Raw genomic sequence first — 23,442 nt, 5'->3', positions numbered from 1 at the left:
CGCCACATATTAGTTATGTGTCCATGAATTATACATATGTGTCCTGTCCATTTAGGAAATTATTCCTAATCTTAACTCATTATGTGTATAAAAGACACCAAACCTCTCCACCACCTTTGGAAAGACCCAAGTGGGTAAAAGGGCCTCAACATTATAAACCTGCACCCAACTGAAATACAAACCCCGTTTCCTTATGAGTTGGGAAATTGTGTTAAATGTAAATATAAACGGAATACAATGATTTGCAAATCATTTTCAACCCATATTCAGTTGAATATGCTAAGAAGACAACATATTTGATGTTCAAACTGATAAACATTTTTTTTTTGCAAATAATCATTAACTTTAGAATTTGATGCCAGCAACACGTGACAAAGAAGTTGGGAAATAAATACTGATAAAGTTGAGGAATGCTCATCAAACACTTATTTGGAACATCCCACAGGTGTGCAGGCTAATTGGGAACAGGTGGGTGCCATGATTGGGTATAAAAACAGCTTCCCAAAAAGAGCTCAGTCTTTCACAAGAAAGGATGGGGCGAGGTACACCTCTTTGTCCACAACTGCGTGAGCAAATAGTCAAACAGTTTAAGAACAACGTTTCTCAAAGTGCAATTGCAAGACATTTAGGGATTTCAACATCTACGGTCCATAATATCATCAAAAGGTTCAGAGAATCTGGAGAAATCACTCCACGTAAGCGGCATGGCCGGAAACCAACATTGAATGACCGTGACCTTCGATCCCTCAGACGGCACTGTATCAAAAACCAACCTCAATCTCCAAAGGAAATCACCACATGGGCTCAGGAACACTTTAGAAAACCACTGTCACTAAATACAGTTGGTCGCTACATCTGTAAGTGCAAGTTAAAGCTCTACTATGCAAAGCGAAAGCCATTTATCAACAACATCCAGAAACGCCGCCGGCTTCTCTGGGCCCGAGATCATCTAAGATGGACTCATGCAAAGTGGAAAAGTGTTCTGTGGTCTGACGAGTCCACATTTCAAATTATTTTTGGAAATATTCGACATTGTGCCATCCGGACCAAAGGGGAAGCGAACCATCCAGACTGTTATCGACGCAAAGATCAAAAGCCAGCATCTGTGATGGTATGGGGGTGCATTAGTGCCTAAGGCATGGGTAACTTACACATCTGTGAAGGCACCATTAATGCTGAAAGGTACATACAGGTTTTAGAACAACATATGCTGCCATCTAAGCGCCGTCTTTTTCAAGGACGCCCCTGCTTATTTCAGCAAGACAATGCCAAGCCACATTCAGCACGTGTTACAACAGCGTGGCTTCGAAAAAAAGAGTGCGGGTACTTTCCTGGCCCGCCTGCAGTCCAGACCTATCTCCCATCGAAAATGTGTGGCGCAATATGAAGCGTAAAATAGCGGAGACCCCGGACTTTTGAACGACTGAAGCTCTACATAAAACAAGAATGGGAAAGAATTCCACTTTCAAAGCTTCAACAATTAGTTTCTTTAGTTCCCAATCGTTTATTGAGTGTTGTTAAAAGAAAAGGTGATGTAACACAGTGGTAAACATGCCCTTTCCCAACTACTTTGGCACGTGTTGCAGCCATGAAATTCTAAGTTAATTATTATTTGCAAAAAATAAAATAAAGTTTAGGAGTTTGAACACCAAATATCTTGTCTTTGTAGTGCATTCAATTGAATATGGGTTGAAAAGGATTTGCAAATCATTGTATTCCGTTTCTATTTACATCTAACACAATTTCCCAACTCATATGGAAACGGGGTTTGTAGACAACAAAATCATCAACAAGAAGCTTGGTACAAAAAAACCAAACAAAATTGGTGCGGTAAATCCTAAATAAAAGAAAAACAACATAATAGTAAAATACCCTCACTTTGGAGCTGCATGCAATATTTCAGTTAGTGGGGTAAGGATAGTTGAGTGAAAGGTGCTGGCTAATGAGGGAAAAGAAGTTAGGACCACACTGACCAAGAAAAGTAGTAGTAGCACACTTTTCTATAATGGATTAAGATCCTCCAGTGGCCGCAAGATCTCCGTGCTCAAAAAGACACATGTACAGGCCCGTCTGAAGGCTGACAATAAACATTAGAATGATTCAAACAAGCCTTGGGGAAATTTGGCAAGATCAAAATTAAGCTCTTTGGCATCAAGTGGACTTTATGTGTTTGGAAGCAGAGAATTTGAGGTGCCTTTAGTGTTTTTTTTCAGTGACCAAAATCCCTACTGAGATAAACTTAAACGTGGACAATTACAACCCCTTAAAAATATGGAATCATCATTGTTTAATTTTGTTGAAAGAAACAGATAACAGACATGACTGATGCTGATTTTTTAGATCAAGCAGAGTGACAACATTTTAGAATCACTCAATTCTGTGGAAGAAAAATATGGAATTACTAAATTCTGAGAAAATGTTCTTGTAATTATGAAAAGAAAACAAAAAACACTAGCCTCTAGTACTTACAGTAGTTGCCCTAACTCTGGCTTTAATAACCGCTTGCAGTCGTGGACTCAACGAGTGATGAACAGTACTCTTCATCAATCTTGTTCCAACTTTCTCTGACTGCTGTTGTCAGGTCAGCTTTGCAGGTTGAAGTCTTGTCATGGACAATTTTTATCACCATAGATTTTCAATTATTTGACATTGAAATTGACTTTATGTATCTTTCTTCAAGGAAAGTCTTCAGTTTTTGCTTGATAGTGATATTGAAAATGATCATCATCTCTATACTTTCAATTGATGGAATAAGAGAAGTGTCCAAAATGTCGATGTAAATTTGTGCATTTATTAAAGATGTCATGACAGCCATCTCCCAAGTGACATTACCTGACATACAGCCCTATATCAACAATAACTGTGGAAATGTGCATGTTTTCTACAGGCAGTCGTCTTTATAAATCTCATTGGAACGGCACATCACCTTGCCCAATACAGATTTGCGATGAACCACTGAAAATGACTTTTATCCAGTCATACGTAGTCCACGATTGCTTTTCCTTAGCCCATTGGAAACTTGTTATTTTCTGTTTAGTTAATGGTAGCTTTCGTTTAGCTTTTCTGTATTTAAATCCCATTTCCCTTTGGCGGTTTCTTAGAGTTTGGTCATTTCAGTTCCCGCCACTTTATGCATTTGTTTTGTTGTACATTTTCTGTTTTCAAGACATATTGCTTTCAGTTTTCTGCCTTGACACTTTGATGTTTATTTCAGTCTACCAGTAAACCTGACCTTTACAACCTTCCCATGTTGTTTGTACTTCGCCCAGATTTTAGACACAGCTGACTGTGAACAACCCACATATTTTACAACTTTGCATGATGATTTACCATCTGTTGTGGAGGATTCATGATTTGTGTTAATCCACCTGGGGCAACAACTCCCTAAGGAGTGAACACTATTTTTAACTGCAGACTTATGATCAGATATGACCTGATGCAGGTGTTAGCCTTGAAAATTGTAATGTAAATGAAAATTTACAGGATGATTCTATATATTTTTTTCTCTCAGTAATTAAGGATTCCATAGTTTCCATTGCATTTAGAAGTTTAATTAATGTATCTGTAAGCCATTATCTGGCAAACAAAGAAATGAAGGCTTGAAATATTTAACTATGTGTGATGAATCCATGTAACACATAGGCCTTTCTGAAATGAGTGACAGTAAAATATTGAACTTTTTGAGGTTAATATTTTTCTTAATATGTTTATATGTTATGAAAAAACTGTTTGACAAGTTAAATCAATCTGGGAGACTCTGTTGGCCCTGACTGAGTATTATGTCTCTGGTAATGCAATACCACAGACGCAATAAGTTGTGTCATTTATTTTTAATTGTAATTTAATTTGGTAGATGGAGCTGATGACCCTCTGCAAGGAAGGTGGCTGTTGCTTACTATGCAAACAACTCTTCTACTCTAAGTAATCATCTTAACTATTCTACTGGAAGTAATCATAGTAATCATAATCAGTGTTCTGAAATTATAGTTTCTTGTTACACTACCAAAATGGTAATGTAATTACTAACGGAGTTACTCTTTAATAAATGTAATTGATTACTAGGTAATTTATACTTATCTTAGAAAATACTTCAAACATCTGCCATATGCATTTGAGAGATGTTTTATTGAAAAGCACAGTGTGCGTAGTCTGTTTTTAAAAAGGCGGGGCCTGATGCTTAGTGTCATGTGACGTCATCGAGGGTTTCATCGGAGCTGTGTTTTTAGCTTTAGCAGTTAACAGCGCACTTTGTCGGCTTTGACGCCAGCTCTTTTGAATTGTTTCACCGGATTGTGTTACCTCTGCTTAATAAAGAGATTGAATGTGCTTGGATGGCTGTCATATCTTCTTATCAACAAACGGGGTATATTATAGATGGCAAGTTTGTCACTTCAATCATTGATTTGTTGTGTGGTATTCCCATAGTCAGGCTCGGCCCTAACCAATCTGGCGCCCTAGGCAAGATTTTAGGTGGCACCCCCCCCACATCGGCAGTGAAGTGTATATACTCACAAGAAACCGAATAGCTTTGTCTTTGACCTTTTTTTTTTACTTACAACTATACCTAATATATAAAGGGGTGGACAAGTGACTATTACCTGCAGGGCAAACATTAGCTAACCAGAAAGCAATAACAATGTAAACAAAAAACACCTGCTTAAAAGATCTAATACAAGGAATGTAAGGTGGGAGTACTGTAATTACCTAACGTTACATTATTATTTTCCATAACAATTTAGCCCACTCCACAATATTAACCCGACGTTAAAACAGAACTAGCTATAGGCGAGGGCGGACCTACGTCACTTCCGCCTGTCAATCCCCTAGCAACGCGGTCGCCATATTGAATTCGTTGAAAACAAACCAGCTCACAGCGAACACAGCATTGACAGAAAAGGCATTTAACGAGGTTTCACGGCATTTTAAACTGTTCTAAATGGCGTATGATTATGTAAATAGTTTTTCCAGTGAGGCTAGGTTAAGATACGAGTTAAAATGTTCTGTAGTTGGATTAAACGACTGCCCTTACCGCCTTCCAGCAGATGCGTGGACTGATAATCCTACACAATGGCCGGACATAGAATTTGGAAATCTTTATGTCTACCTCACAAGCGCACCAGGTCGGTTGTTAGCTTCGGTTGTTATATAACGAATCAATCACATAAAAATTGTTAAATCACCCAAGGTATGTTGATAAATGATAATAAGGATGACACGGTGGCTACCAGTATCTGTATATTTATTATATCTGTAGAGAGCTCATTCAAATTCAGTTCAGTATTATGATTTATTATTTGCTGAATTACTGGAAATAGCCTTTATACCGTATGTTATTGTTGTGCAACAACAACAACTTCAGCTGTCGAACGTTATTCAGTAAAAATTCAACGGGTTCAACATTAGCATGGACGGTATAGCCAAGTTGTGGTTAAGAAGGTGGATTTTTGTTCCTTATATTTACCAGAAACGAAGTGATCCGAACACACGACCCGGGATTTTGGGGGACTCCAGTGAGAACCGTCCTCGTTTTCTCGGTGTAAAGCTGCGAGCCTTTTGTCTCGTCTCTGTGGGCTTTTAGCACGCTTTGGCAGAACAAAATACGACCTTTGTTTTCCCTGTTTCCAGTTGTGGTTTGCACAACCAAAAACAACACAGTTTTTTGGCATTTTGGAGGCAGAATGACAGGTTTAATCAGCGCAGGTCGACAGGTTAAAGAGTAATGGCGACGGTTTGTTTTCAACGCCAGTCAGGTTGCTATGGCTCGAAGAACCCGTACGTAGCTCAGTTGCCCGGATGTCGGCCCTGCCCTATTTATTGATTAGCAATTGCCGAATCATGTAACATTAGCTTAATGCTAAAAAGCCAGGTTACTATCACATTCTGTAACAGACCAATAATTTCATGTAGGCTAACGTTACCTACCTGCTACCTCTGTCTTTTCTCGTTTCTACTCCTCTTCTTTTCTCTTTTTTCTTCCTTGGGCACCTGACAGTTTTGGCCGTTTTGACATCTTGTGTTGATTTTTTGATGTGGTGACGTCCAAAAAGAGTCATGATACGGGAAGGGAGGGGGCGCACCGTGCGAGGGAGGGGGGGGGCGTAATGTTGTAACAAATAATATTTCTATTAAATAGGCTTTACTTTGCATTTTAATTAACGTGGGATTATTTTTTGTATTTAGAAATAATAGTACCAACTTTTTTTTTTTTTTCTCCAACATTTGTGGCACTGGCGTGGCGCCCCCTGATGGACGGCGCCCTTAGCATTTGCCTATACGGCCTATGCCACGGGCCGGCCCTGCCCATAGTGTACGTTTGCGTATGTTGTTTTCTGCTGTGTCACAGTGTGATGGAGCCTCTTCCTATTTGATATAAAGTTCATTTTAGTGCGCTGCTGCTTGTTGCTTTCACTCATAACAAGATATTTCCTGCATTGAACTTGCTGCACTTATGACGCGTTCTAGTTGCCGTCATAAAACCACATCAAAAGTAGCGTTGTAACGGACATAAATGTAATTAATTCGATTACTCGTTACTAGTAAAAGTAACACTGTTATTATATAACGTCGTTATTATATTAAGTTAAGTTAAAGTACCGATGATTGCACACACACACTAGGTGTGGCGAAATTATTCATTATGCATTTGACCCATCACCCTTGATCATATAATGCCGTTATTATGAACACTGATTATAATAACCCCTTTCTAAGGGGCAGTATGGATCAGGTGGCCATCTCCGAACCTGATGGTTTGAGTTCAGCCTTAAGTCCTCCATGACCATGTTCAAGTATCCTGGGAAAGACGCTCCAGATGTTGCGTCAGGTTAATGAGGTAAGAGTGGAAAAGTATTTTAAGTACCAAGAAAGTAGTACAATGCTATACAAACTAAAACCATTGACCATGTATTCTGTTTCAAAGTGTTTTAGAACAATGTGCACAGCCAACTCAGCAAATGGCCTGCCCACTAGAACTCGCTTTTCTGCCTGTGACCTAACGGAGGACAGAGGAGCCTATAGCCATTGGAGAGAAAAACCTCACACTCTGAAACTAATACAGGTATCAGTGACATTTTTCAACTTACAGTCTAGTTTTGTCTCTAGGCGTTAAGTCCTTGACAAGGTCTGAAAATGTGCAAAGTCTAATGACAATGTCGACTGAAAGCACTAGGTCGAATAACTGGTCAAAGCTGAAATGCAAATTTGATTAGCAGGTAGCATCATGTGGGGTGCTGTGCAGGATAAAAGCAGAAAAGCTCTGTGCCTTAATGTTGCTCAGAAGATAAGTGACTACAGACATGCATGCATAACTTTGAACTTGTGTACATTCGCTCACAAGGCAGGAGAGTATAAACCATTTTCCAGTTACATTTGACCTTTTTCCCCTTTTTCCATATGCCTCCAATGACTGGAAAATTGGTCAATCATTTTTCAGGTTTTCCAGGACATGCGGGGACCTTGAATTGTGTCCTTTAGCTCTAGCTGAGTTGTTGGTGTGCAGTAAAGCTATGAGCTACAAATGGATTGGCAGTTAAAGGTAAGCACAGGCAGGGGTTTAAAGTTCGAGCCAATGTTAAAGCAGTTTCACCTTTACTCTGTGACCCAGCACAAATCAGTAAAATACCTCACAGATCAGAGAGCAAAGGCCAAGTGATGATTCCACTTCTCACCTCACAGCATATGTCATGCGGTCGGGTCGCAGGGCCCTCATTATGCACAGCTTCTGAAGAGGGGTTTTGTTCTTCCACTCCTGCGGGAATTTTTCTTTTTCCGGACACTCAGACTCTACAAATTTCTTCCAGCGTTTGGCCGAGCCCTCAATGTCTCGGTCCAGGTTCTTGAACTCATCCATGGAGCACAAGGACTGGTAGGTGAGACAGGGAACGGGAAGAAAAGCAAAATATTAAGTGACTTATTCTCAGAAAACACTATACACTATTCATTTGTGGAAATAATTAATAATAAGGTGATTAAGTAAGTTTACCCCCTTACAAAAATATGAACAGTCTATGTTTTTTATGGTTGGTTTATTTTTACAAAAATAGACAGAAGTAAAAAACAAAGGAAATCTAAAAAAAATATATTCAAATAAAGGTTATTAATTAATTTGTATCTGATTGGAGGAAACACGTGTGTGACCTCTACCATTGTACAGTATAAGACACATTACAAAATACACAACATGATGTTTTTTATTTAGTCAAATGCAAAATTAAAAATTAAAATTTGGGTGTGGCTGTTACATTGTGATCTTTTACAGTGGTCATAAAATGGCAAATTGTCTTTTTAGACTTTTGTACTTTAAAGCGAACTAAAAAAACGAATTTACTTTCTATAAGGAACGTTTGACAAGCATAATTGAGGTGGAAGGATTGCAATACAGTAGGTTACAATGAGCGCGTCGATTTGTCTCACTGTTTTTTGGCCAAATTCCCCCTGCTTCCACTCACACACAGACACACGCACACACACGTATTGTAGAAGAGTGATAGCAATGCAGTGTTATTTGCTGCAAATTTGTGTGGATGATAGTCAAACCCTCTCACCCCCAAAGCTGTGGCCCTGGGGGAAACAATGACGTGTATAACTTACATGACAAAAAGTTGTTTTCATTATATTTTCAATATTCATTTATTATATATGGTACTGCCACAAACAAATGCACACTCCAATTAAAAGATGACGCAGGGAGACACAAACCGTGTGTATGTTGATTGTTAAGTACCATAAGTCCTCTCACTAGGGACCATTAATACAGTGGAATAAGAAGTAAAGGAATTTATGGAGAGGCGGCATCAATATGTTAATAAAAATGGTTTATAATCAGGCAATCTGTTTTCAACACAAGTACTTAAAAACAAAGCACAGATGAAAAGGTTCTCAAGGGATTCCATGTCTGCTATCATCATCAAAAAACCCAATCAGAGCATCAAGTTCAAGAGACAAAATTCCATTAGCAAGTGCTTAGGCTTCCATGCTAGACTGAGTATATAGGAGAAAAGGTGGTTTCCAATGCCACAAAGTTTAGTTTAGGTTAAATGGACCCTATCCTGCTCATTTAAGGGGCTTTTAAAATGATATTAGATCTCAGTGGAGTACTATAGTAAGTTTATTTAAATAAAATACTCTTCTAATTCTCAAGGTTGGGTACAGGGCAAGTCTGCATTTTTCTCTTTGTAGCCGAAATGCTTGGATAGTTGCTCCAGAGCTGCATTGAGACGCCCCCTCAACAGATTACATGTTAATGGTTATCAGCGAACAGCAAAGAGGAATTGGATATTGGACATAAGTGGATGAATATTTGGGGAATCCTGCAACAAACTGTACTTGGTTCACAAAACAGCTGTCCCTGCGAGCACACATTGTGACAATGAAGTAAGTCTTTTGATTACTTGAAAACATAAAATATTCCCATTCCTACCTTAACTCCCATTTGCATAAACAATTTTTACTTCCAAAAAAACCCCACTTACTGGCGACTATTCTTAAGAACAAGTTTCAAATGATATTGAGTAGCAAGTTGCCATTGGGCACTTGGCAAGTTGTCATTCCCGGATTTATTAAAGTTGTGACAAAAGATATCTACAAGATATTGTGGACATCTTGTGTCTGGTCTGGTACCTGACTTTTCTCAAGATTTAGGTGCGGCATAACATGAAACTAAGGATAACTTAAAAAATACATCTACCCTAAAAATATGTCCTTTCCACATGTAGGATTAGAGTACAAAATGGTATACATATTCATCGTTGGAAGAAGTTGAACTTGTTAGATACGGCTCTTTTAACAGACTATGGGGGGTCTGTCTTCGTCCAGCTCCTCCCAAGGGATCTCGAGGCGTTTCCAGGCCAGCTGAGAGACATAGTCCCCTCAACATGTCCTGGGTCTTCCTCGTGGCCTCCTGCCAGTCGGACGTGCCCTAAACACCTCCCAAGGAAGCGATCAGGGGGCATCCTTACCAGATACTATGGTACATTTTTAGTCTACTTTATACCTTTTGTTTCCGCCCTCTTTTTGTTCCCCTGTGTGCATTATCCTTTCCATCCTTTACCTTTCAATCCTTTGTAACTGAGCTACTGTGTGGAATAATTTCCCTTGTCGATCAATAAAGTTTGTCTAAGTGTATAAGTCTAAGATGCCGGAAAAACCTCATCTGGCTCCTCTCGATGTGGAGGAGCAGCGGCTTTTCTCTGAGCTCCTCCCGAATGACAGAGCGTCTCATCCTATCTCTATAGGCCTACTGAAACCCATTACTACCGACCAAGCAGTCTGATAGTTTATATATCAATGATGAAATCTTAACATTGCAACACATGCCAATACGGCCGGGTTAGTTTACTAAAGTGCAATTTTAAATTTCGCGCGACATATCCTGCTGAAAACGTCTCGGTATGATAACGTCAGCGCGTGACGTCGCGGATTGTAGAGGACATTTTGAGACAGCATGGTGGCCAGCTATTAAGTCGTCTGTTTCATCACAAAATTCCACAGTATTCTGGACATCTGTGTTGGTGAATCTTTTGCAATTTGTTCAATGAACAATGGAGACAGCAAAGAAGAAAGCTGTAGGAGGGAAGCGGTGTATTGCGGCCGACTTCAGCAACACAAACACGGCCGGTGTTTCATTGTTTACATTCCCGAAAGATGACAGTCAATCTTTACCATTGGCCTGTGGAGAACTGGGACAACAGAGACTCTAACCAGGAGGACTTTGAGTTGGATGCGCAGACACGGTACCGTGAGTACGCTTCCAAACATTTGATCGCTTGCCCGTATGTGCGTGCCGCTATGTGCATGTCACGTACGTAACTTTGGGGAAATATATGTGCTGTATAAACTTTGGGGAGGTGAACGGTACTTTGGGCTGTGGGATTGAGTGTGTTGTGCAGGTGTTTGAGTTGTATTGGCGGGTTATATGGACGGGAGGGGGGAGGTGTTTGTTATGCAGGATTCATTTGTGGCATATTAAATATAAGCCTGGTTGTGTTGTGGCTAATAGAGTATATATATGTCTTGTGTTTATTTACTGTTTTAGTCATTCCCAGCTGAATATCAGGTCCCACCCGCCTCTCACAGCATCTTCCCTATCTGAATCGCTCCCACTGCCCTCTAGTCCTTCACTCTCACTTTCCTCATCCACAAATCTTTCATCTTTGCTCAAATTAATGGGGAAATTGTCGCTTTCTCGGTCCGAATCGCTCTCGCTGCTGGTGGCCATGATTGTAAACAATGTGCAGATGTGAGGAGCTCCACAACCTGTGACGTCACGCTACTCGTCTGCTACTTCCGGTAGAGGCAAGGCTTTTTTATCAGCGACCAAAAGTTGTGAACTTTATCGTCGATGTTCTCTACTAAATCCTTTCAGCAAAAATATGGCAATATCGCGAAATGATCAAGTACGACACATAGAATGGACCTGCTATCCCCGTTTAAATAAGAAAATCGCATTTCAGTAGGCCTTTAAGGGAGAGCTGCGCCAGATCCGCAAGATCTCCTCCCCCTCCACCCTTTTTCCGGGCGAGGTGCTGATTCTCATCCCAGTCGCTTCACAATCGGGTGTAAACCGATCCAGTGAGAGCTGAAGATCATAGCCAGATGAAGCCAGCAGGACCAAATCTTCTGCAAAAAGCAGAGACCTAATCCTGCAGCCACCAAATCGGATTCCCTCAATGCCCTGACTGCGCCTAGAAATTCTGTCCATAAAAGTTATGAACAGAACCGGCGACAAAGGGCAGCCCTGGTTTGCAAAATACAACCCTTTGCACTCAAACATCATATAAGGAATTTTGAAATCTGCTCAGCAACACAACAGCAGTAGATTAGAAACACAAAATAGTCAATATTATTTAGAGTATGGATGATGGGATTGCAAAGTTCACAAATTTCGGTGCACCTTACAAATGGCCCTAAAAGGGCGTGTCTTCATGACAGCCATGAAGCAAAGTGTAAAAGAAACAGCGAAGAGGGGGGAGTGATAATAATGATTTCCACCAAAGGAAATTACATTGTGAGCCCAGACGATATGAACAATAGCATCTGGGTTTAAGCAACTAGGATAGTGACATTTTTGTCACACACACAACAGACAGTACATTGACAGTGCAGATATTAGTCTGTCACAATATCCAATTAAATTTGATGTGCCTGTGTCAATCAATCATACTTGGACCAAAATAAACATGCGTCCATGTACTGTATCTCATGGTACCTTGATCCCTCCCCAGGAGTGACTGGACAGGAAATCCACTGGTGATGTTACACCAGGCAGGACAGGGTATCTCAGAAGAAAATCCAGCTCAGCAGGATTTATCTCTCTATTCATCAATAAAATCTGCAGACATGACAAAGAAAAGTGCTTTTTTTAAGTTGATTTGAAACAAACAGGATCTTAGGAGCGTCCAAGTTGTAGGAATAAAACCAGGCTTTTTTTCCTACCTGGAAAGCAAGCTGAGCAATGTATGTGATCTTGTCACACTCAAACAAGCCTCTGGTTGTGTACTGGAAAACTGAGGACGTGATATTTTCAATTAAATTGGACACCCGCTGCTTCAGATCCTCGTCGGCTTCAGCCTTCAGAACTGCCTTCTGGAAAACGACACTGAAAGCCTGCAATGCACAGGACAGTGAAGATCAGCACAATGTACAAGATCAAATAAGTTAGGCGTATCTTTTGCTGATGTGAAGTTACTTTTGTCAAATTCTACATTTAATTTCAATCAATTAGAATTAGTACCGTATTTTTCGGATTATAAGTCGCAGTTTTTTTCATAGTTTGGCCGGGCTCCAGTGCGATTTATATGTTTTTTTCCTTCTTTATTATGCATTTTCGGCAGGTGCGACTTATACTCCGGTGCGATTTATACTCCGAAAAATACGGTATTTTACCACAGACATTATAAATAAATGTTTGACATTGTCTTGGCAATAGGAAATAATTAATTAATTGCATAAAAATCGGGGCAAAATGGGGAATACATGATCTCATGATGTTTTCTAGGGATGTCAAACAGATGTGATTAATCACAAAAAATATTCAATTAATTATGTATAAATGTAGATTAATCGCACAATTTATTATTTACCTTAAAGTGGCCAACTTTTTTTACCTATTGGTACCTGCTGTTGTGTATTTGGGATCTGTATAAGTCCCGAAAATGTGATATCAAAACAATGGAGGCAGTGAAGATATTTAAAAAACAATTTTGCCTTCCTTCCTACTTCTGCCAAACGACTACTTTGGAATTTGCTCCTTTTGTGACGTGGTGCCACATGTGACGTCAGCAGATATATCCTTATATGGTATACATTTACCCAGAGTGCCTTGCACGCATCTGCCATAGTAGTCCGATCACTCAGCTAAAGCCTCCTTCTTTTTCGCTATCCTCTTGTTGTGAGGCAGACTGGATTGTGCATGGACATGCATCCTCCGCTGTTGACATTTCTAATATAAAGTAGCGTACAGTACAAACCTATATGTGTCAGTAGACTAAAAACTACAACAAAGTAGGCGCGGCGATGACACAGTTGAAGTGGGGGCACGTAAATAAACAAAACGGCGCATTCTGAAGAAACGGTCAGAAAGCTGCTTGAAAACCGTCTGTAAAACATAATCTATGCAACATTTTGACCAAAGAACCACTGTTACATGTTGTATAGACCACAAGGAAGTGTTTTAAATGTAGAAAAAAATCATAATATGACCCTATTAAAACAGCTATAGGTTAACTAAAATGTGGTGCGTGTCGCTAAATGGTCAAATGTCTATATGGTGGGACTTAAAAAAACAAGGTAAACTGCATAATGTATATTGTGTCACGACAAGGACTATGAAGTGGTTTGTTTTCCCGAGATGCATAAGAATTGGACCGGACATGGCGTGAAGTTGAATACATGATTTAATAATAGACTATAAAAAGTATAAACAAAAGGCGCGCACAAGGCGGGGAACAAACTTGGCTAATAAAACAAAACTAGCACAAAAGCAGAACTATGGAAAAAAGGAACAAACAAAAGGCGCTCACAGCGGAGGTACAAAACAGTGGCTTGAATAAACAAAAAACCTACGTGGCAAGAAAAGAGCAGCATGAACTATGATCTGGACAGAGTAAGCAGCGTGTCAAGAGTGCAGAGCATGAATGTGATGTCGCCAGGCCGACCAACAGAAAATGACAGGCTTAAATAGTCATGTGGTGATTAAAAACAGGTGCGTGAGTTCAAATGAATCAGGTGCGTGAGTCGTGAGGAGTCATGGAAACAAAACAGGGAGTGAAAAAACAGGAACTGACAGAGTGCAAAAACCAAACAGAACATAGCCAAACTAAACATGATCACCAAGGCATGACATATTGCAGCGATTGAATTCTCTAATTGAAGCACAACACGTTTCAAATACCATCGAGAAACAAAACATGTTTTTGAGGCAGCCGCTAGCAAGAACGCTAGCAGCATGTCTACAACAGGCGGTGGATGACAAACAACTCTTTCGGAGAATACCCTTGGCAATGTTGTCAACAAATCAATCACAGATAGGTTAAGCAACGCTTTTGTAGCAACTGTGATTATAGTGGTTAATATCAAATTCAAAAGGTGTGATTAATCTGATTTGAAAAATTAATCGTTTGACAGCACTATCTCTTTCCTATAGTCAATATGATCCCACTTATTTTGTCAGCTTGAATGTTACATTGCTAATTAGAAACATAGATGTTTGTCTATTCCAGCTTCTACATTTATTCTTAATTATAACAAAAAGAGTATTGCAGGGTTTCCCCTTAATGTATCTGATCGTGGTGGTGCTCCACGGCAACATATTAGCTGCCACGTCATAAAAATGTGTTTTTTTTTTTTTACATGAAAACAAAAAGTGATAATGTACTGTAGCGTCTGTACTGTAGTAATTATCCATCCATCCATCCATCTTCTTATCCGAGGTCGGGTCGCGGGGGCAGCAGCTTAAGCAGGGAAGCCCAGACTTCCCTCTCCCCAGCCACTTCGTCCAGCTCCTCCCGGGGGATCCCGAGGCGTTCCCAGGCCAGCCGGGAGAGATAGTCTTCCCAGCGTGTCCTGGGTCTTCCCCGTGGCCTCCTACCGGTCGGACATGCCCGAAACACCTTCCTAGGGAGGCGTTCGGGTGGCATCCTGACCAGATGCCCGAACCACCTCATCTGGCTCCTCTCGATGTGGAGGAGCAGCGGCTTTACTTTGAGCTCCCCCCGAATGACAGAGCTTCTCACCCTATCTCTAAGGGAGAGCACCGCCACTCGGCGGAGGAAACTCATTTCGGCCGCTTGTACCCGTGATCTTGTCCTTTCGGTCATGACCCAAAGCTCATGACCATAGGTGAGGATGGGAACGTAGATCGACCGGTAAATCGAGAGCTTTGCCTTCCGGCTCAGCTCCTTCTTCACCACAACGGATCGATACAGCGTCCGCATTACTGAAGATGCCGCACCGATCCGCCTGTCGATCTCACGATCCACTCTTCCCCCACTCGTGAACAAGACTCCGAGGTACTTGAACTCCTCCACTTGGGGCAAGATCTCCTCCCCAACCCGGAGATGGCACTCCACCCTTTTCCGGGAGAGAACCATGGACTCGGACTTGGAGGTGCTGATTCCCATCCCAGTCGCTTCACACTCGGCTGCGAACCGATCCAGCGAGAGCTGAAGATCTTGGCCAGAGGAAGCCATCAGGACCACATCATCTGCAAATAGCAGAGACCTAATCCTGCAGCCACCAAACCAGATCCCCTCAACGCCCTGACTGCGTCTAGAAATTCTGTCCATAAAGGTTATGAACAGAATCGGTGACAAAGGGCAGCCTTGGCGGAGTCCAACCCTCACTGGAAACGTGTCCGACTTACTGCCGGCAATGCGGACCAAGCTCTGGCACTGATTATACAGGGAGCGAACTGCCACAATAAGACAGTCCGTTACCCCATACTCTCTGAGCACTCCCCACAGGACTTCCCGGGGTACACGGTCGAATGCCTTCTCGAAGTCCACAAAGCACATGTAGACTGGTTGATGTAGTAATTATGTACCGTATTTTTCGGAGTATAAGTCGCACCGGAGTATAAGTCGCACCTGCCGAAAATGCATAATAAAGAAGGAAAAAAACATATATAAGTCGCACTGGAGTATAAGTCGCATTTTTGGGGGAAATGTATTTGATAAAAGCCAACACCAAGAATAGACATTTGAAAGGCAATTTAAAATAAATAAAGAATAGTGAACAACAGGCTGAATAAGTGTACGTTATATGAGGCATAAATAACCAACTGAGAAGGTGCCTGGTATGTTAACGTAACATATTATGGTAAGAGTAATTCAAATAACTATAACATACAGAACATGCTATACGTTTACCAAACAATCTGTCACTCCTAATTGCTAAATCCCATGAAATCTTATACGTCTAGTCTCTTACGTGAATGAGCTAAATAATATTATTTGATATTTTACGGTAATGTGTTAATAATTTCACACATAAGTCGCTCCTGAGTATAAGTCGCACCCCCGGCCAAACTCGGAAAAAAACTGCGACTTATAGTCCGAAAAATACGGTACTATAAGACATACAAAGTCTGATCCTTTTTTAGCTTTTACTGCCAATATTAATGCTAACAACGAGCCCAATTCCAACAAGTATTTCCTCCGTGCACATGTCTTCGTGTTTCACTCCCAGACATACAACACTTCTTCATTCTCCGCTGACATGGTGTGTTCACAGACCATGGTAAAAATGAACATCATAACACACTAACATACACATTAACACCAGCAGGTAGTTACAGTATGAATGGATATATGTAGTTTATTATTTACGCACTATTGACTAAAATTTGGAAGAAAAAAAACATCCGGAACAGCGCTACCAAAACCGGATGCTGTGATGCCGTAAGCCATACGTACGGGATTGTCTGGATCGGAAGCAGCATGTCCGTGATGTGGACGTACTTCATGTATTTAAGATACACCTGCTAACAGCCATCTACAAAATTGAAGCAACGCAGCTCGCTTTCTGTGGCGGACATGGAGCGACAGAAGGAGAGAGTCTTTGAACACGAGTACAGTACAATAACACCAGAAATAAATGCTAAATTTGTTGCTAGTCATTTTTAATGAAGAAAAAGAGACAACAAGGATAGGAAAAAATCTCTATAAAAAGAAAAACATCTCAACAAAGTACATTGTACAATAAGCAGCAACAATTCAAAAGTAGAGCAAAATGATACTATGTAAGAAAACATATATTTTAGACAATGAATTGACCTTTGATGCCAACACTGACCGTATTTGTAAGAAGGCCAATCAGAGGCTGTTTTTCTTGAGGAGACTGAGGGGCTTTCAGGTTGATAGGACACTGATGAGGATGTTCTATTCATCTTGTATTGAATCTATTTTAACTTATTCCATCACTTCCTGGTTTGGTAACCTCAGTGTGGCCAATAAAAATAGATTGGGTGGTATAATCAAGGTGTGCCAAAAGATCATAGGCACTACCTTGAACCCCCTGAACCAGATCTATCAGGCCAGAGTCATCCAGAAGGCAAAGGCAATTCTGGTCAACCCTCAGCACCCTCTCTTCTCAGAGTTTAGACTCTTACCCTCAGGATGCAGATACGCCCTTACTAATAGAAAGGCCAAAAACAACAGATACATACGATCCTTTGTTCCCTCAGCTGTTGCCTTTATAAATGAGCTTCTTAAACAAGCTTAGCTGCTATGCAGTCACTTTAGTGGGAAGCGACGTGTGATGATTAGTTTTTATTGTTTTACAAATGTTTTTAGTTTTTAGCTCAATGCTTTCATGATGGTTTGTATGTTGTATGTATTTTATGTATTTGTACCTTGTTTTATTGTTGTACCTTGTTTTTACTGTTGTACTTCGTTTTTACTGTTGCACCTTGTTTTTTACTGTTGTACCTCGTTTTACTGTTGAACCTTGTTTTTTAATGACTACTGCTGCAAACCAAATTGCCCCTCGGGGACAATAAAGATTTTCTAAGTCTAAGTCTAAAAAAATATATATATTGTTTTAGTATATTCAATAACAGATTTGTTTGTATATATTTTTTGGCCCTTTTAAAGAAAATAAATGGATCATAGCAAATAATGTGATGACGTCATCTTGATCTCGCCCCCACAGCCACAGGTATCTTAGCAATCTAAGTAAAACCCTGTATTGTCTGTGAATCAAGAATCGGGAATCGAATCTGAATCGAATCGCCACCGCAAGAATTGGAATCGGATCGAGTCGACAGTTGTTGAAAGATTCACAAACCAACAGTTCTTGACTTCTGGTCTCAAGTTTCAGTACCTTGGAGTTCTATTGATTTACAAAGTTAGATTTGGCTGAAACCCAGTGCGATAAACCCACACTACAACGAGTTTCATCCTAACATGTTGTCGCACAGACTGAAAGTGTGTTTTCATTGGATTATGTTAGAGCGGAGCAGGTGCAGTCACTGTACTGGTGAGAGTTGAGGGTGATTGCAAACCATATCTCAGACTGCCTCCTCTTGGAACTTGCCAGCTGACAACATGAAAGACGATAAGCTTGACATAACCACATTAGGGAGCCGCAGACACAATAAAAAGTGGGCAAAGAGCATAAAACATGGCGAGCAAATGGAAGGATGAGGGTAGGTACAGTGGAGTGAGTGTAAAGAGGAGGGCCCTCGAGGTGTGTGGGAACATGCCGGGTCAATAGATGGCCTACCTTGAGAGAGAACTGGTACATGGGGTGTATTTTATTGAGGTCGTTCATTATGAAGTACAATAACGAAGCCCGGACTGCTACTGGTCTGTAGTGCTCCCGAGCCTCGTTGATTTTGGCTTCTGTCACCTTCGCTTCTTTCACCTACAGGAAAGAGAAAAAAATCACACACATAGACAGAAACATCCATCAATAGGCAATGCACACGCTCAGGGCTGTGATTCAGTGAGATGGATATACAGTATGTACCGTCTCACAAAACACACTCCAGAGAAACTATTTCAATTTCATGGTTTTGGACAAAATGATCTCACAGAAAATGACAATTAGTTTTTTTTCACAAAGAAAGATTTGTGCGATGATGCTTGAGGAAAAAAAAAGTCTGCAACTTAAGTGCTTATGTTGTTGCAGAGAGAGAACGCGCTGTTATTTCCTCATGCAGAAGAGTTGCCGCTGAGGTGGACGACGACATACATGGTCGACCGCTTTTGTCGACATCAAATTTGAAATCCAAAGGGATCATTTCTATGAAAATTGGGTGCAATTATGTCATGTGTGTACAATTAAGGTCATCATTATCGCTAAGCAAGAAGAAACAACAGCCATACAACTACTTAAGATTAGTTACCATAAAACATACACGCAGTGACTTCAATAAAAACATGGCAAACTGTTAACCACCGTAAAACAGATTTGTGCATGTACAGTATGAAAGCTTTATTGTCACTATAGCCAAGTATAGTACATAATATCATTGGAAAAATCTAAATAAAATATGCACATATGGAGGAAAGCAATGTCAACAAACTGTCGAAAATACGTTATCACCCATATATATATATATATATATATATATATATATATATATATATATATACATACATACATACATATATATATATATATATATATATATATATATATATGTATATATATATACACACACACACACACACACACGTATATATACATATATTTATATATACACAGTTCCATCTTCTAGCCGTCCATATTGTTTCTACTCGTATGGATTCTTCATTCATCACTCCAATCAACGTTTGTAAGTTTTACAATAGAGATAAAACAATTCTTATTTACTAAACCGTCCAATATGTGACGTCTGTATGAGTGTTTTCATGCATATTTATGCATGCTATCGTAAGGTAATTAAGCTAACGTTGTTAGCATTAGCTAATATGCTACATGTTTACAAATTATTGAGTTTGTTTTGCTGATCGAAGAGCTAGCTTCCACAGCTAGTGGGTCCATGACGATGACTTCTGCTTTGTTTGATCAGTTGTTTTACTGCCGTGTTGTAGACACTGTTTGGAAACAATTAAGGTATGTATTTATGAAAATATTTCTGTGTAAATAACTAATATCACAATTAGGGATGATACTCAAAACCGATTTTCCCGGTTGTTCGATAAGAAAAGAACCGAGTCCTCGGACTCTAATCCCTTTTTGAGAACCGGTACTCGTTATCGAGACCACTATAGTAAAGAAAAAGAGTTGGTTCTTTATTCGAATTCCTCGGAGCGAATCCCGTCCCGACCAGAAATGCCCCATGGGACATCACAAGAAATGACGTCACGCAGCTCAGTCATTAGGCACAGATAGCGAAAGCAGGAAAAAAATGGACCGGAAAAACCGCTCCAAGGTGTAATAAAGTTCAAAACAAAAGGTATAATCCAATGAATAACTTTACTGAGAGATTTGAGCAGGGTACAACATGACGAACACTTTTACGACCAACCGGAAACATAGCAACCAGGCTAACAACGCACCTCCTTTACGGCAGCTGTCGCAACGTTCTTAAAGCAACCGCTGCACATACATATTGTAATATCTGTGATATTTGCATGAGTGTACTGTGTCTTTAAGGGTTTGGTGAACGCGCATGCGTGGGCGAGTTGGCGGGAAGCGAGGGGGTGTGTGAGCGTGAGTTGTGGCTAACAGCAGCTCGTGTATGTATGTGCGTTAATTTTGAACTACCAACAAGTTACCGCTTGTTAATAAAGCGATTGAGCAGCGCATCCTCATTTGTGTGACTCCTTATCCACTTCGGGGCATTACAATATATATTAAAAAAAATATGACATGATCTCCCTTTACGAACTTTTGTTTTTCTTTCCTTATAAACAAAACAAAATCACACTGTATACGTGTTGTCTGTCTAATTATAAATAATGCAGACGAGGCGTGTTGGCTGAGTTCTTGACGTTTACTTTCACAGCGTGCTCATAACCTCACTCTTAGCTGCCGGCTGGCGACATGCAACAACACTTTTCGGGGCTACCGCGCATGCTCGTCACTCCCGTTACATGCTGGGTAGTGTAGTTGTTATATTCCCTAACTCATAACATCACATCTTTCCCCCAATAAAGAAATAATGTTAACTCAATAAAGTGTATTTCCTTTTTCAGCTTTAACTTTTCATTTTTTAGCATTGTAACAACATTTGCAAACAACTTTTCCCCCTTATAGAATTTTCTTTCAATAAAGAAATAAAGTGCAAAAATGTCAAAGCATCATAACAAACAGTTATGTCAAATAGCAGCAGAAGTGCACTTTTTGGAGAGCTGTATTATTTTAAGTTTTGTGCCCAAGGGACTGATTTTATTTAACACTATATTATTATTTATACACCTATAGTGATCACAGAGACAGGTTGTTTTTGTGTTACTGTATATATTTGTTTTTCGGAAAAATCCCACTTAATATACTTTGGGTAACAACAGTCAATATCTATTTATTTTATTTTATTTTTTTAGGGGGGTAACAGTCAATATTTATTTATTTATTAGATTTTATTTTTTTCTTATATAATAAAAGTGAGCTTTTGTTAAACCAAATATTGTGTTTTTTTCCATATACAACAACCTATCTGGATTCGATAAGAGGATCGATAAGGAATCGGTTCGATAAGAGGATTTGATAATAGGCTCGAACTCGATAATTTCTTATCAAACATCATCCCTAATCACAATGCATGTAGCTGTGGCTATTATTTCGGTGCGGCTAATATATGGAAAATACTTTTTTCTGATAAAATTTAGTTGGTGCGGCTGATATCCCGGTGCGCTCTATAGTCCGGAAAATACGGTATATGTCTTTGTTTCAATGTAAAGTACATTTTTAAATTGTCGAGTTGAGTTATTTTTGAGTTGAGGAACAATGTAACATACTGTATATGTACTGTAACATCACACATCATTTACTGTAATAGTATTAAAACATAACTTCACAAATGACTTATATGTGTTAAACCCACCATCATTTTGTTTCAAACACAAATGGGTCCATGTTCTTATGGGCTAAGTGGTGATAATAGATTTTACTTTCTTGTATTATTTATTCCTTCACTGTTAAATATATATTAGTCAGAGAAGTATCTATCTGAATAAATACATAATAATGCATATCAAAACCTGCAAAGATACAAAAAAGAAAGTAAAAACGGAACCTTTTCTTCAATGTCAGCAGCTGTGCGTTTGGTTGTCTCCAGGTTTTGCACTAGCTCTGTGTCACCCAGGAAGTTTCCTGAAGCTGAAGACAAGTGAGAGAGCAGGTTGTCCTCCAGCATCTTCAGAGTGATCTTGAAACCGTTTTGCTGCTTTGTGAGGTTGGACTAAAATAAATGGGAAGATAAAAAATGTTAATGAAGTGCTTTGTTGTGACACTAGTATCCATATTTAATGCTTTTCTTTAGTTTTACATATTTTAGTGCAGCTTTTTGTTTTCATCTGCGGTTGTTATGAAAGGGTTTTATAAATTACTGTATGTTGGTATGGTATGTTGTTGAGTTTGTTTCGGGGTTTTGTTGTCCTTATTGTCAGAGGTGATTGCATATGTTGAAGGTTCAAATCAATATTAGACATGAATACTGAAGGCCATGTCGAAGGCAAAGCTACTGTAATCAATATCCTGATGCAAGATGCAGATGCAAGACAGGAATACTCTGGGACAGATCAGCCAGCTTCCGACTTGGTGCTGACATCAAACGTTGCCATCCTCTGCAAAATAACCCTCTGTGTGATGAAACCATTGGTTCTAGCAAGAAGCTGAGATAGTGAACCACACAAATGCACGCGCACACACGGAGGTCTGCCAAATTTTCAGAATTGTGATGTTTTTGTGTGGATTTAAAATACCAATTAGATTGTAAATAGAAGAAATGCATAGTGTAAGAATTTGTTAGGACCACAATGGAAGCGGCGTTGAAGACAACAAAAGACAAAAGGCTGTGGCGTCCAGCTCTGTGTGCCGCATACCAATGCAGCAAGCAGGCATACAGATAAAGCATCAATCACTAGGTAGATTGGCACCATCACTGGTAAGTCTGCCAACATCAGGCTGAGCAATTATACATGTTCGGGAAGAAATAATCTATTCGATTGCACACAATCCAGTAAATCGGTTACAAACACACATTATAGATTCACCTAAGATGCATGTAAAGATACACAGAACTTTCGTAATGAGTTTTATTCAACATACTTCCACTTTGGAAACTTCCAACCTCAACTGTTTTTTCACAATTTTTTTAACTGAGGGGATTTAAAGTTAGTTCAAAGGCAGGCATTATTTCTTGGAGAACAAAGTTGATAGAGGGGAGCAATTTTCTTTGTCCTTCATTATAGTCTGTTGCAGCTTCTGCCCGATAATGACTGGCATTGAAGTTTTACTTAATAAGAGGCCGTGACTAACTTACAATAACATATG

At 39.8% G+C, this 23,442-nt stretch overlaps 1 protein-coding gene across 2 annotated transcripts in view; it reads right to left on the bottom strand.

The window, feature by feature from the left end:
• dnah9 (dynein, axonemal, heavy chain 9) overlaps positions 1–23,442 on the bottom strand; it is a 366,284-nt gene that overhangs the window by 96,841 nt on the left and 246,001 nt on the right. For both annotated transcript variants that reach the window (XM_072914095.1, XM_072914096.1), the window contains 5 exons: positions 22,184–22,348; positions 18,721–18,861; positions 12,433–12,603; positions 12,206–12,328; positions 7,668–7,861 (listed from right to left, as the gene is read on the bottom strand). In XM_072914095.1, the coding sequence (XP_072770196.1) occupies positions 7,668–7,861; positions 12,206–12,328; positions 12,433–12,603; positions 18,721–18,861; positions 22,184–22,348 (794 nt within the window). The remainder of the gene's footprint in view (positions 1–7,667; positions 7,862–12,205; positions 12,329–12,432; positions 12,604–18,720; positions 18,862–22,183; positions 22,349–23,442) is intronic.

This window comes from Nerophis lumbriciformis, linkage group LG11 (assembly GCF_033978685.3).
Source record: "Nerophis lumbriciformis linkage group LG11, RoL_Nlum_v2.1, whole genome shotgun sequence".
Lineage (NCBI taxonomy): Eukaryota > Metazoa > Chordata > Actinopteri > Syngnathiformes > Syngnathidae > Nerophis > Nerophis lumbriciformis.
Note: the sequence above shows the minus strand (reverse complement) of the source record. Positions and strands in the feature narration are given on the sequence as shown.